Source organism: Hippoglossus stenolepis, chromosome 10 (genome assembly GCF_022539355.2).
Source record: "Hippoglossus stenolepis isolate QCI-W04-F060 chromosome 10, HSTE1.2, whole genome shotgun sequence".
In the NCBI taxonomy this organism is placed as follows: Eukaryota; Metazoa; Chordata; class Actinopteri; order Pleuronectiformes; family Pleuronectidae; genus Hippoglossus; species Hippoglossus stenolepis.
This window is the reverse complement of record NC_061492.1, coordinates 7,608,451-7,621,228: the sequence shown is the minus strand read 5'-3', so window position 1 is coordinate 7,621,228 and position 12,778 is coordinate 7,608,451. Positions and strand designations below refer to the sequence as shown.

General features: G+C 42.5%; 2 protein-coding genes across 3 annotated transcripts in view; both read right to left on the bottom strand.

Annotated features, from left to right (window-relative positions):
• The window catches only part of aqr (aquarius intron-binding spliceosomal factor), a 47,670-nt gene extending 40,560 nt beyond the window's left edge, over window positions 1–7,110 (bottom strand). For both annotated transcript variants that reach the window (XM_035167092.2, XM_035167095.2), the window contains exons 1-12: window positions 6,979–7,110; window positions 6,459–6,551; window positions 5,678–5,734; window positions 5,443–5,483; window positions 5,293–5,328; window positions 5,055–5,175; window positions 4,796–4,936; window positions 3,955–4,023; window positions 3,688–3,788; window positions 3,509–3,585; window positions 2,483–2,547; window positions 64–180 (exon numbers count right to left, since the gene is read on the bottom strand). In XM_035167092.2, coding sequence (XP_035022983.1) covers window positions 64–180; window positions 2,483–2,547; window positions 3,509–3,585; window positions 3,688–3,788; window positions 3,955–4,023; window positions 4,796–4,936; window positions 5,055–5,175; window positions 5,293–5,328; window positions 5,443–5,483; window positions 5,678–5,734; window positions 6,459–6,533 — 900 coding nt within the window. In that variant the 5' untranslated portion in view covers window positions 6,534–6,551; window positions 6,979–7,110. The remainder of the gene's footprint in view (window positions 1–63; window positions 181–2,482; window positions 2,548–3,508; window positions 3,586–3,687; window positions 3,789–3,954; window positions 4,024–4,795; window positions 4,937–5,054; window positions 5,176–5,292; window positions 5,329–5,442; window positions 5,484–5,677; window positions 5,735–6,458; window positions 6,552–6,978) is intronic.
• Window positions 7,111–8,211: 1,101 nt separating this feature from the next.
• LOC118115891 (zinc finger protein 770-like) lies at window positions 8,212–12,192 on the bottom strand. Its single transcript, XM_035167096.2, has 2 exons — window positions 12,028–12,192; window positions 8,212–11,697 (listed from the first exon to the last, which is right to left on the bottom strand). Exon 2 carries the CDS (start codon window positions 11,659–11,661, stop codon window positions 8,365–8,367), a length of 3,297 nt encoding a protein of 1,098 aa, XP_035022987.2. The 5' UTR covers window positions 11,662–11,697; window positions 12,028–12,192; the 3' UTR covers window positions 8,212–8,364.
• Between the last annotated feature and the right edge of the window lie 586 nt (window positions 12,193–12,778).

Sequence of the window (12,778 nt, the reverse complement as noted above, 5' to 3'; positions counted from 1 at the left end):
CATGAGTTACTACAATCATTTCCACACATACATGAATACATCTGACATCTGTGTGTGTTGTACCTGGCAGAAGAGATGTCCGTCCTTCTCTCTCTTGGTGAGGCTGGACAGGTGGCAGCTGACCACCAAGTGGGAGTCGTCTAACACTGTGTTAAACCAACGCCTGGTGGGCAGCAGGGCCTGAACACACAGAAAAACATGTTAAGGCATTGGACCACAGGCTCAACAGAACTGACTTTCACTTCGTATGTAACTGGAAAATCGCTGCTTTTGTACAAAATAACGCTAGGAAAACAAACGAAATGATTTGAAATAAAGAAGATCTGATGTCTGTCCACCACAGCTAAAAGGAATGTGGCATCATTATAAACGGACACCTCTGTCAGGGGGGTCAGAGGAATCAATTCATCTAACAACAACCACAGTTCCCAGAATCTGGACCGTGATTATCCATACGTCTTATTGATCCATGGTCTTTTTTTGTCTTGAGGTTGTTTTTGAAACATATGACCGAGAAACAAAAGATAAGGCAAACCGATAGTGAGCTACGAAGCTGACAGGAGGGGGGGTGGGGAAACGGATTCACCTACTACAACTTGCTTGTTGCGGAGCAGGAACATGACAAGGAGGCAGAAACAAGAGGAAACCTGTCAAAGTGAGATAACTGAGGCGCTTTGGTCGGAATATACCAAAGAAACACTGAGCATTTTAATGAACTGAGTGAGAGGACGACTGGTGCAAATAGAGAATGTCTGAGATATATTACACTGTGAAGGCTGAAAGTGCAGAACAGCCCAGAGAACAGACGCAGCATTGTGAAACGGAATATGAAACAAAATACGGAAAATGCACAACACCAAGAAAAGGAAAAATCTATTATTCTATTCATTCAAAAAAGCTCTTCAAAGGGCACCAGCTGCGGCAAGTGATACCTAAAGACTGAGAGAACAGATACCGTTACATCCAGCAGCCATCTTTGATCTCAACACAGTCCTGACAGCCTGCATGAAACAGCCATGAAAAGGGGGGGTCTTTTTTCCTGCATTAATTTCCAGGTCGTCATCAGAGAGGGGAAGTATGGATTTCAGGCATCTGAGGCTTTGTAAAAGGATAGTGCTAAGGGACAGGAGCCGTCTCTGGAGACAGTCAGCTTGCCGGCCACTAGCCGCTGCCAAGAACAGCAAGGCCGGCCTGTCAGCAGTCAGGTCAGATGAGATCTGTTGAGCTCGCTCGTTTGAAACAGCAGATCTGCAAAGGGCTGCAGGAGCAACTCTCATGAGTGGCATCGTGTCTTCACTTCACGTAGCCAACCACCTCAAAAGTTTTTTTTTATAATTTCTTGAACTAATGAAAACATTAATCATCTCTGTGGGATATTCCATCCCCCTTAAAATGACAGGGCTTACATTGCACCTCATGTAAGGGACATGAAAACCCTTGCAACAGGAACTGGTATGTTTTCAGTTCACTTCGATGTGGAATGAGAAGCATTCATCTTGTAACCTAAACTCCTGTCATCCAACACAGTGACGCAGGTTAAATCAGAATTTGGTGCTGATCCAGATGGACAACGGAACGATGCACATTTGAGCAGAGCTCCTCAATATGATGCAGAACAGCCCCAGTGCAAGTACAAGAAAAGGCAGAAAAACTAAATACAGCATAACTGTACAATCCCAATTCTCCAATAGATTGTTGCATAAATCTTTTTAACTAGATGAATACAGACACATTTGCATACAAAAACTCTTTAAAAATACCTATCATAGCCAAAAAAAAGTATTGTTATATAGATGCAGCTCAAGTTATATTTTTGGTCTAAATAATGGTCTTACTTCATGCATTTCACCTGCCAAACATTCTTTGACTTCACTCCAGCACATAACAGTCGATGAGGAATCAAGGTTAAGACATTTGATGGCAAATTTAGACCGACATGTTGTCAATCTAAAAAGTGATAACACCACACAATGAAGAAATGATATGACCTATTGTTCCTTTAATCACAGGGATTCATCTCTTTCCTAACTATTGCGTCAAACAGACACTGCTCATTACTCTACACCTTAAACCGAATGTGAACAGCCTGGCTGTCAGGCTGAAAATAACCTCTCGCGCGCCGATCAAAGAATACTGTTTCACATCCTGCATAGTTTCGCAGACAGCAATGACAGTGACGCATTGGGTGGAGCTGGGACTGGACACTCACCCACTGTCTGTTGACCTGACTTAGCTATAACCATGAAGGACAAAAGGCAAATGAGCTCTGCAGAAACGGATGTCTACACCACTTCCATTCGTCAGGATACCGCGATTAAGCAAATATACTGCAGACCTACACTCTTCTAGTGTAAATACAGAGTGAAAATTAGCTTGGGAGGGAATCGTATTTTACCGTAATCATTTTGAGCATGAGACAGTTCATATAGCACAATGTCATATTTGCTGAATAAGGTTATGGTGCACGAGGGCTGTGTCTTACCTCCAGATCGATCATAAGTTCAATGAATCGCTCACAATAATGTACTTTGTCCATGCATACGGCCTCTGTGGAAAAGGGAGGAAGATCATGGAGGTTAGCACTTCACTTTAGATCAGAGAATACATGTTGTCAATGACAAATGCAACCTGACAGAGAAGCAGACGCAACGGTATGCACATACAATGCCAAAAAAAAGAAATATCTGATGGAGCAATGGAAAGGAGGTTGTGCGGTTATCACCAAGGACATGAGAACAACAAATGCATGTGGACAACACCAAGGTGCCATGCTGGGTGTGTGAGCCGCACTATGAGATACTGCATTGCCAGCACAGCAGCATGCTGGGACCTCAGCCCTCATTAAGCATGTTGGTGTGCGTGTGTGTGTGCGTGTGCGTGTGCAAGTGTGTATGCACTTAACGTTGAGGCATGCAGCAAGTATTAGAGTGATGCGACTCCTGCTGGCCTTTAGATTATAATCTAGTGTGTCAGGTTTGAATTCTACCTAAGCACACAAATGCACATATTCTGTTTTTAGCATTCAGGTGGGGGGGCCTCTGTGTCAGCCTGCATTACAACATAGTAGTCAGTGCTGGTGGCTCAATGGCAGCTGGACCACATGCTCCATCTGCATCCACACGACTCAAAAAGAAAGGAGGCGGTGGTGGAACTAGAATAGTGATGAAGGGGTAATATTGTGTTTCAGACTGACACTAAGGTTTGTATGACATTGTCTCTGACCCTGTGAAAGCTTGAGAAAAGCCTATGTATATTAATCATGCACAGAGAGCTAACAAGAGACCATGAAAATAAGTTTTTTGAGACCAGAGTCACTGGAAAATAACCCGATCATTAACTTTAACAAGAATTTGGAGGTAGAAATCAAAGCCAGGGATGAGATTTTTTTCAGAAAATACAGCCAAGATCTAATGGCCCCTGTTGTTGCTGAGGGAATTCCATGTTTAGTCATTGGATGCAATAACACAATGAGATCCCAAGGGAAATAAATATAATTTCTTCTGTTTACCTGATGGCGGTATTGACATGAGAACACCGAGAAATTTCTTAATGAGAGCCGAGAGGAAGGTCCTCTCTTTTTCCGCCCTGAGGGAGACACACAGAAAAACTGAAATCAGAGGAGAGTTCTGCAATATGATTTCCTTGTCTGGATAAATCTGACCAAGCAAGCAGAGAAAATAAAATTACTGCTCAGTTGCATCGGCCTCCATCTTATCGGATTTCTTCTTTATTAGATTCCAGAACTTCTGCAGCTTTGGAACTTTCTTCAGCTCGTGTTGGAGTCGGGACTGAAAACATGACAGAAACAAATCAGTAGAATCTATTCCATCTTAAGGGCTGGTGTCATAGCGATGACGCACTTCTCTCCAATGGCATTATCGAGCAAAGTCAGTACTTCGTGTGTGCCGATAACCACCAGGGAAACTTAATTAGGGTAATAGGTTGACATCTTACTGGTAAAAGGCACATCCACATCGGCAGAGAGATGAGCTGCTGCACCTGTTCCCTGATCAAATCTACCTCCTGGGAGAGAGAGGGAGAGAAAGAGAGAGAGGGAGAGAAAGAGAGAAGGGGGGGGGTTGTCAAAATGTACTGCATGTGACCGATTTTTATTACACTTCATCCCATAATAAAAGTCTGCAACTAAAATATTTAGAGGCCTTTATATGATACAATCAAAGTGCAGCAGGCTATCACAGCAGATTTTAAAGTGAGACATCTGCAGTGCTTCCGAGTGGTTTAATGCGGCTGCAGAAGATACAGAGGGGAGTTCACCCAGCTTGGACTGCCTGGTCTGGGACTGCCACCTAGTGGACATTACAAACCACTGTCTTCTTTTCCACAACAAGGCCTTTTGCCATTGCAAACATTAATAGGTAAAACTCTGATTATCTAAATTCTCATCCTAAAGCCTTCAAGTCATATCGTCTACAACAACAATCATCGTTAAGTTAGAGTCATTCATAATATTGCTAAGATGTATGTGATACAAAAAAATGCCAAATTTAAAAAATAGAAAATGCCAATTTTTGTTTTTTTATATTACTGTTGCTGTGGTAAGCGACGCAGAATTTTCAACATAAATCTACGTGACCAGGTTTTATGAGAGAAAAACGTTTGACTTTAACCACTTAATTCTGTAGTCAGAATTTAAAAAGAAGACTCTCAGTAAAATCGGTACTGTTTTAAACAAAAACATGCTCATTTAACATTCTTGCAGAAGAATAAGTAATCCCCAGTGGGACTCGTTTCTCCTGTGAGTCTAGACGTTGGATGTCAGTGTCCTGGTCCTCACCAGACTGTTGAAGCAGTGGTCCAGAAAGACCAGCAGCACGGTTTGTTCTTTCAGCGTGAGGCCGGTCTCCTCGCCTGCCAACACCGCCTTCATCATGCATTTGAATAAGAAAGGAAAGTGGCTGGGCTCCTTCTTGAACACCTGACATAAACCACACAACAGAAAAGAGAGAAGTGTGAGTATAAACATTGTCTCCTCAAAACTTGGGATTACCATCTGATGACTATTAAACTTAGATAAGTAATGGATTTGTTTTTACCTCCCAAGCTGGGACATTCTCTCTGAACTTTTCGTTGACGATGCAACAAATGGACATGAGGTAGGCGTTGCTGGACACCTCAGGAGTGTAGTTCACCCACAGGTAGTTCTCAAGGTACTGGCTAAAAAATAAAATAAAATAATAAATCAATATCAATCCACCAGTTGCTGTCATATGTTTTAAAATGTTGATGGTTTCTTAATAAATAGAGGCAATCGGAGGAAGTGCAATATCTCACCTAAACTCAAGCAGCATAATTTTTCTGATGGCAAATCTGAAAACAGAAAGGAAATACATAAATAAGAAATGAAATGAATAAGTGGTACAATGTGTAATATGGATTTTAAAAGAAAGTTCAACTTAAAGTAAAGATGGTATTTTTACTTACTTGGACTTGAGAATCTCTTTTTCATACACATCTTCCATCACCTAAACAAACAGCAAAGGATGTTAAAATTCTGTGAGTGCAGGCAAACAGAGAACCCCCACCTTATGCTCAAAAAATGTATGGATTTACTCTAACATGTACTATAAAACTATACTAGAGCATTTCCACGTACTTGTAAAACTACAAACATTCTACCCGTTTATACCTCTGAGAAACAACAATGGATATATCTCACCTTAGGGTCGAATGGCAGTTTATTCTTTGCATGAGGAGCCCAATATTTATTAGCCAGCTGAAACGAGAAAAAAGAAAAAATGTCAATAGTAGTCAAATGGTTCGTTCTCCCCATTTAACACACACGTTCATACAGAGCAACTTTAAGCTGCGCTTCTTCTATCAGATGGTTCAGTATCTTGTATCTCAGCAAAGAGTCTGGAGGAGCCAGGGGTCAAACCACCAACCCTCTGGTTAGTGGACGACCCGCTCTATCACCACAGCCGCCCAACTAACAGTGCATGAACTGGCTATGTATATGTGGAAAACCTTAATGTTTAACAACGAGCAGTCGAGGCTTTCTGGCTTGAATGTGTCAATTTTCTGGTTTAATAACAAATACACAAAAATATGGAGCAAGGAACATTCCCCGATTATGAGATTCCTATCTAGACTGGACGTTATTTGATCCACCTTCAAGTAGAAAACTGGACTTGCTACAACTCCTGAAGATATCTGGATGACTGAGAGCCTTCACAGATATTATTTGATCTGTAGTCACAATCCTCAAGTCCTCTGTAAAAGGTAAACTTCTCCCCTTCGTCCCCATCTTTGCACCTCACACATGCACTGAGTAATTTTGATCATAACATGTCTTGTAAACAAGTACAGATAGGACTCACTGAAAAGCCCATTGGATCATTTACAGGTGATATAGCCCAACTCATTTGTGATGTCCTCAAAAATCAACACTTAAAACTCATTTCAACACAGTGATCGACCACAGCTTTTATTCAAATTACCTGAGTGACATATTCAGCGTTGATCTGGGACACAGAAGGAGCTGCAGCCTTTTTAGCGGGGGTTTCCTTCTCCATGGTCGTCTTCTCGAGCAGCTACACAAGAAAAGGTACAAATACTGTTTGAAAGATGCTGTGGATCGAAACGATCAAGTTAGGAACGTAACTATTAACGTGGCCAAGTTCAAAAACGTGGGGTAACTGAGCTATCCGTCAAGAATAGTGCTGAGGAAGTTAGCTAGCTAGATTTTAAAAGTTTAGCAGGTTAAGAACTGTTTCATATGCGCAGTTCGAAATGTTGCGACACTCGCTAATAGCAGTTTTTCGTTCGTTAAACATAATTTTAAAAACAGCATTGTAAAATAACACAGATACACGTTAGTAGATTCACAATATCAGACAACGAGCTAAGCTAACTAGCTAGCGTTACTAAGATACAGGTGACTGTATCTATAGTTTTTTATCATAACATCGGTATCCACGGTCTCAATGTGTATATAAATACAAAGTGAGTGTAACTAACCTTTGTGTGTTTTACAACATGTGTGGAGCGACGCTCAAAGCTTCGTTACGCACGTACACAACCAAAACGCGCTGTGTGCGACCGACTTCCTCGATGGGTCCGTCCCTGAAAAGCGTCCCCGCCAACTAACAGCATGTCTACAGTTCCGCACCCGCTTCATATTACTCTTATCAAAAATACAACTTTTAATTAAGATAAGATCAAACTTTATTGATCCCAAAATTCCCTTGTTACAGCAGCAGACAGAATAAACATATGTAATCAATCAAAAATATATAAAAGAAGTCAACAGAATAATAAAAAAAGAGAATATGTACATCAGTCAACTTTATTGTCAATTCTACCATATGTACAGGACATAGACGGGATTTATCCCTGGTGTAAACATAGGCAGAACATATAAGTACGCAACATAATAACTACTCAAAACATAGTACACAGTACGACATAGTATGCAGTAATAAGGCACACGATGGTTCATAATATTCACTCTTTACTACAGAAAAAAAGTATTTCAGAAAAGTGTAGTGGTAGAGGATGATTGCACAAGAATGTAAGAGCATAAGGTTTTACTGAGAAACTTTCTGTATGATTAATATATGATATGATAATGCTACATAGGAAGTGTGGAGGATACAGACGTGCAAACTAGTGTTTAAATAGTTAAGAATAGTGCCGGTCCTAAGTGGATTGTGATGATAGAAAAAAACAGCCAGTATTTATTTGATGTTATGTTGTTGTAGAGTCTGACATCAGTGGGAATGGAAGGACACTGTGGAAACGTTCCCTCTCACACTGTGGGTGCAGCCGCCTGCTGGTGAAGAAATGCTCAGGGCCTCCACAGTGTCGTGTAGAGGGTGAGAGGTGTTGTCCATGATGGAGCTCAACTTCGCCAACATCCTCCTCTCACCCACTTCCTCAGTGAACTACAGAGGGCAGTCCGGGACTGAGCTGGTTCTCCTCACCAGTTTGTTCAGTCTTTTTCGGTCCCTCTCCGTCCACACTCCCAGAAGACAACAGTGTAAAACACAGCAGAAGCCACCACAGCATCATAGAAAGTCCCTAATCGTGTCCTGCACACTCCTGGTGGACCAGTCCAGTTTGTTTGTTGAGGTTGGAAAGTATTGTTTAGAATTATAATGAACGTAAAAATATTTGAATTATTAAAATGTACATTGTACTATTTGAATATATTTTGAGAATTGTGCAGAGTAAATTGTACAAGATTCACTGTAAAATACAAATGTATTTTTATTTAGAGGAAAAATATGATACACTACACTTCATAAATATATATACAGACATGATATTTATCCAATATCATGATCACCATAAACGCAAGATTGCACACGCGCACAAAAACCCAAACATTTCAGTGTCACGCCATCAATGAGTCTGTCTGTGAGTTCTGACATGTGATCTCTGAGTGAAGGTTTTGCCACAGACGTCACAATTGAACGGCCTCTGACCCGTGTGGACGAGAGAATGCCTCTCAAGTTTGGACGGGGAGACGAAATGTTTGAAGCAGACGTCACAGCGATTCCTCGCGGTCGACTTCGTCCCTTTCGGTTGAACCCGAGCAGGACAGAGATGTTGCTTGAGATCGTCGTCGCTCATGAAGTTTGTCGTGCACTCGCCACATTCAAACACGATCACCGGTTCACACCAGTCCCCGCCTCGGGAATCTGTCTGAAGTAGATTCACAGAACTCACATCACCGCGCACTTTGTTTTTCAGGGAATTAGCCGTCACTCCTTCCCGCTGACGGGGTGTTCCTACGTTATTCGTATTACCCTCGTACTGTGGTGACAAAGGTGGAGCGGCAGTGCTTCGATTTTGGATGAGCTTACTTATTTCAAAGGCAAGCTCGGAGGGAAACGAATAGCTAAACTGATCTGTAGCCTGATCAGAACTGTCTGTAGCTTGATCCACTTTTTCTCCTAATTCATAATTCTCCTCTTGTAAGCCCGTTTCCGGTACTGCCAGCCAGTCGGTGTCGATTGCCTCTGGACAATAAGCTAAATCTCCAGCAGTAAACGAGCTAACACCAGCAGGACTATAATTGGACTCTCTCTGCTCTGTTACTGCATCCAAATTAAAATCTGTACAATAAATAAGGTTTTCAACAGGTTTTTCCTGGAGATGGTTGGTATTTACCATTTCTCTGTGAGAACAATCCAAGATCCTGCTTCTCTGTCTGCACCTGCGCTCATGTAACTTGAGATGGCCGTGCTGGGTGAGCGTTTTGCTGCAAAAGCTGCATTTATACGGCCTCACGCCAGAGTGAGTGAGCAGGTGCCTGGAGAGCTTGTAGGGAGAAGAGAAGTTCTTGCAGCATATTCGACACGTGTGAAGCTTCTTCTTTTTAAAAGAATTGCTTCTGGTGTTTGTCTTAAAGGGACCGTTCACTTTTGCGATCGGTATTTCCGGCCCGGTACAATCCTGCACACCTTTGTCTCGAATTGTCGCACCACGACTAACCGAATGTGTGTCGGTGTTTACAGAGTGTTGCAGAGAAGGGGCACAAACAGTGATCCTCGGGTAAAGCTGCTGCTGCTGCTGCTGATTGTGAGTTTTCAGTTTTTTGATGCTCGCCTGCTGATTGACGGGTTGGGACAGTTTCCTCGTACAATGTCCCCCTTCGTGCGTTTTCAGATGTGTCCTTTGCCTAAAAGCTTTCCCACACGTAGGACACCGAAACGGTTTCAGGCCCGTGTGTACCATCTCATGCCTTTTTAATTTAGAGGGGCTCGGAAAACACTTCAAACACTGGGAGCACTTGTGTCGCGTGTTGCCAGGAATTTGCACTGGTTTAGCAGTCTGTGTCCCTTTAGGAGCTGTTATCAAGGGCAAAACTTCACTTTTCTTGGAGGTTTGTGGAAACAACTGGATCCCTGATTCTGTCTTGACATTATTCTGAACAGTTGCTGTAGAAGGGGTCTGAACCGGGTGTTTTGCGGCAATTACATCACTGCCAGTAAGTGCCTCATTACACTTTTTATGTCGTAACACTTCCTGCACCGGGACGTCTGCTGCCGTCCTCGTGTGGAACCCACCGACGCGTGAAGGCGGCCGATTGATGTACAGCGATCGCTGCTTCTGATATCGGGTCAACAGGTGAGTGCGACAGTGGACCCTCAAGTGGGTTTTCTGCCGAAAGCGCTTTCCGCATAACTCGCAGCTGAAGGGCCTTTGTCCGGTGTGAATCATCATGTGTCTCTTGAGTTTCGACGGGGATGGAAAACATTTAGAACACGAGCGGCACTGATGTGAAGGGTTGATTCTCCGCTGCTGGAAAGTTTCCCTCGGCTGTTCTGCTGGTGGAACGGACGCAGCCTCCTGAGGAAAAGAGTCCCTGCGATTCTCTCTCTCTGTTTCTGGTTTAATGATGATGTTGAAGTCGGTGAGGTCGGCAGGTTTGATTGCGTCCGAATTTGACATTTTCGCATTATTACAGTTTTGCACAGAGGTGGGACTTCCCAATTCCTTTTGGTTCCAGTGAATTCTACCATGCCGTATTAAATTCACCTCCAAACGAAATGATCTGTTACAGACCAAGCACCGGAATCGTTTCACATCTTTTTGTGTCAAGTGTTGCGACCCTTGTCCTCCGGACTCGTGACACTGAAAGCTCGGATTTAACGTCTGTTCAGGTTTTACAAATGAATTTAACTTGATTTCAGTCTTGTTCAGTTCATGCAAAGTATTTACACGTATTTCACATTGTAGCTTGAGCTCCACCGACGAGTCCTGATTGCTGGATGGGCGCTGAAGCTGCGTCTCAGGCTGCGGACGTGAGGTTTTACTGTCGTGAGAAAGTCTCAGTCTCGCATTGGCAGCAGAAAGTGGGCATTTATTTTCTGTGCCTAAATGAGTTTTCAAGTGGCCCTTCTGTCGGAAGCTTTTCCAGCAAACTGAACACGAGTAAGGTTTCTGATCCGTGTGGATAAGAAAATGACGTTTTAACTTGGACGGTGAGCAAAAGCCTTTCAGACATTTAGGACACTGGTGTTTCAGAGACATTATTCTTTTACTGGCGCTTCTGGATTCTTGTGACTGAAAGTTCATCTTCCTAGGGCCCTTCTTAAAAATGCTCTGGCCCCTCCCGGGCGGTTTGGACTTGTTGTGAGTTGGAAGGTGAATCCACAGCTGGAGAGATGAATGAAAAGACCTTAAGCAGACTTTGCAGGTGTGTCTTTTGTGGCCTTCGCATGCAGATGGGTTCACATTGGGAGGATTGACCAGATCCTGATGCACCGGATCCACATCATGCGAGACAGTCTCTGTGACTTCAGTTACACGTGACGTGGTTTTGAACTGGTTTCCAGTCTCTGACACAGGGAGACAAATGGGTGTGCTTCTCCACTGGGGCTGGGAGGCCACAGAGGAAGTCACAGTCGACGGGATTTCAGCCCAGTTGCCACCGCCGCGCGTGCTCGTCCCCGCCACTGGTTTATCACAGCTTGGTCGCTGGTGATTGGTTGAAGTAACCTCCGGTGGCGTGCCCGCTGGAGGCCGTGAGCGGTGGACATTCTGCAGATGTAGTTTTAAATGATGAGACTGGTTGAAGGCTTTCCCACAGGATCCACAGCTGAAGGGCTTCTGGCCGGTGTGGATCAGATGGTGTCTCTTCAGTTTGGACGGCGTTGGGAACGTTTTGGGACAATCGGGGCACCGATGCATTTTGAAATCACAGATGGATGTTGGTTCTTATTAAACCTGGAGCAAAGCAGATGACATAAACATTGAAAACAAGGAACTCCACAAAGGGGCAGTTAATGGAAAACAGAACTGAAACAATACAACAAACTCCTCTGTAAATAACATTCAATTAATATATTTAATTAACCGCAGTTATGAATTATAATGTGTACAATACATGACAGTGACATATTTGTACAGCACTTCCCACTCATGTGACCGACAATACACGCTAACAACACAGGAACTTGACAATGGCGATAATAACAACACAACAAAAACATGCAGCAAACGTCAAAACTAACCAGCAACCGTTGAATTGCTGATCTACGCGTCATAAACACTTACTATGAACGTTTAAAGCCCCATTACAACGGGTGAATTCATCGTTAGCTGACAGGTTGAGACACCGTGTTAGCTTCGTTGCTAACGATGCAGCTGTCTCTGAGGCCTTTTCCGGGAACACGCGTGTACGTCGCTGGAAATGTTTCGACGAGAAACAAAGGTCCGATCCGCTGGAGACGTGCAGAAGAGGAGAGGAGACATCTTGGCCTGGATATTAGAGAGGTTTCATTTTTTTTGTTTGACAACATCAGCTCAGTATAAAGATGTGAATCTACACATCCCATCAATCACCTTAATTTTTCAGTGATCAAAAAAGACAAAATGATAATAGATAAAATATAAATCTTCACCCACAACAGGAGCATTGTCTATTTATTTAGTCTATATAATAAAAACATTGTGAGTATATAGTCATCATACTTTGTACTTCTTCTTGCTCCCTTTTGATTTTGTAAGTTGAATCATTTAAGTATTTGTAAATAATAATTTTTTCCACTTGTTTGTATAATTTATCTTTTTTGAATTTACATGTTCGAAATACATAAAAAGGAATGAATGAATACTTCATTCACATCTTCACACATCCACACATTTGTAGCCAGTGAAATTATTGTACTGCCAATTGCTGTTATTCTGGACTCCAATAACCTTACAATTAAATACTACATCTCCATTTAACCATATGTATTAAACAATGTTATTCATTACGCAACAAAATAATTTATTGACTCAGATTATATTATATACACCCTTT

Excerpts from the sequence above, each read along its gene's own strand:
- LOC118115891 (XM_035167096.2), bottom strand. The coding sequence starts at position 11,661 with ATGCATCGGTGCCCCGATTGTCCCAAAACGTTCCCAACGCCGTCCAAA.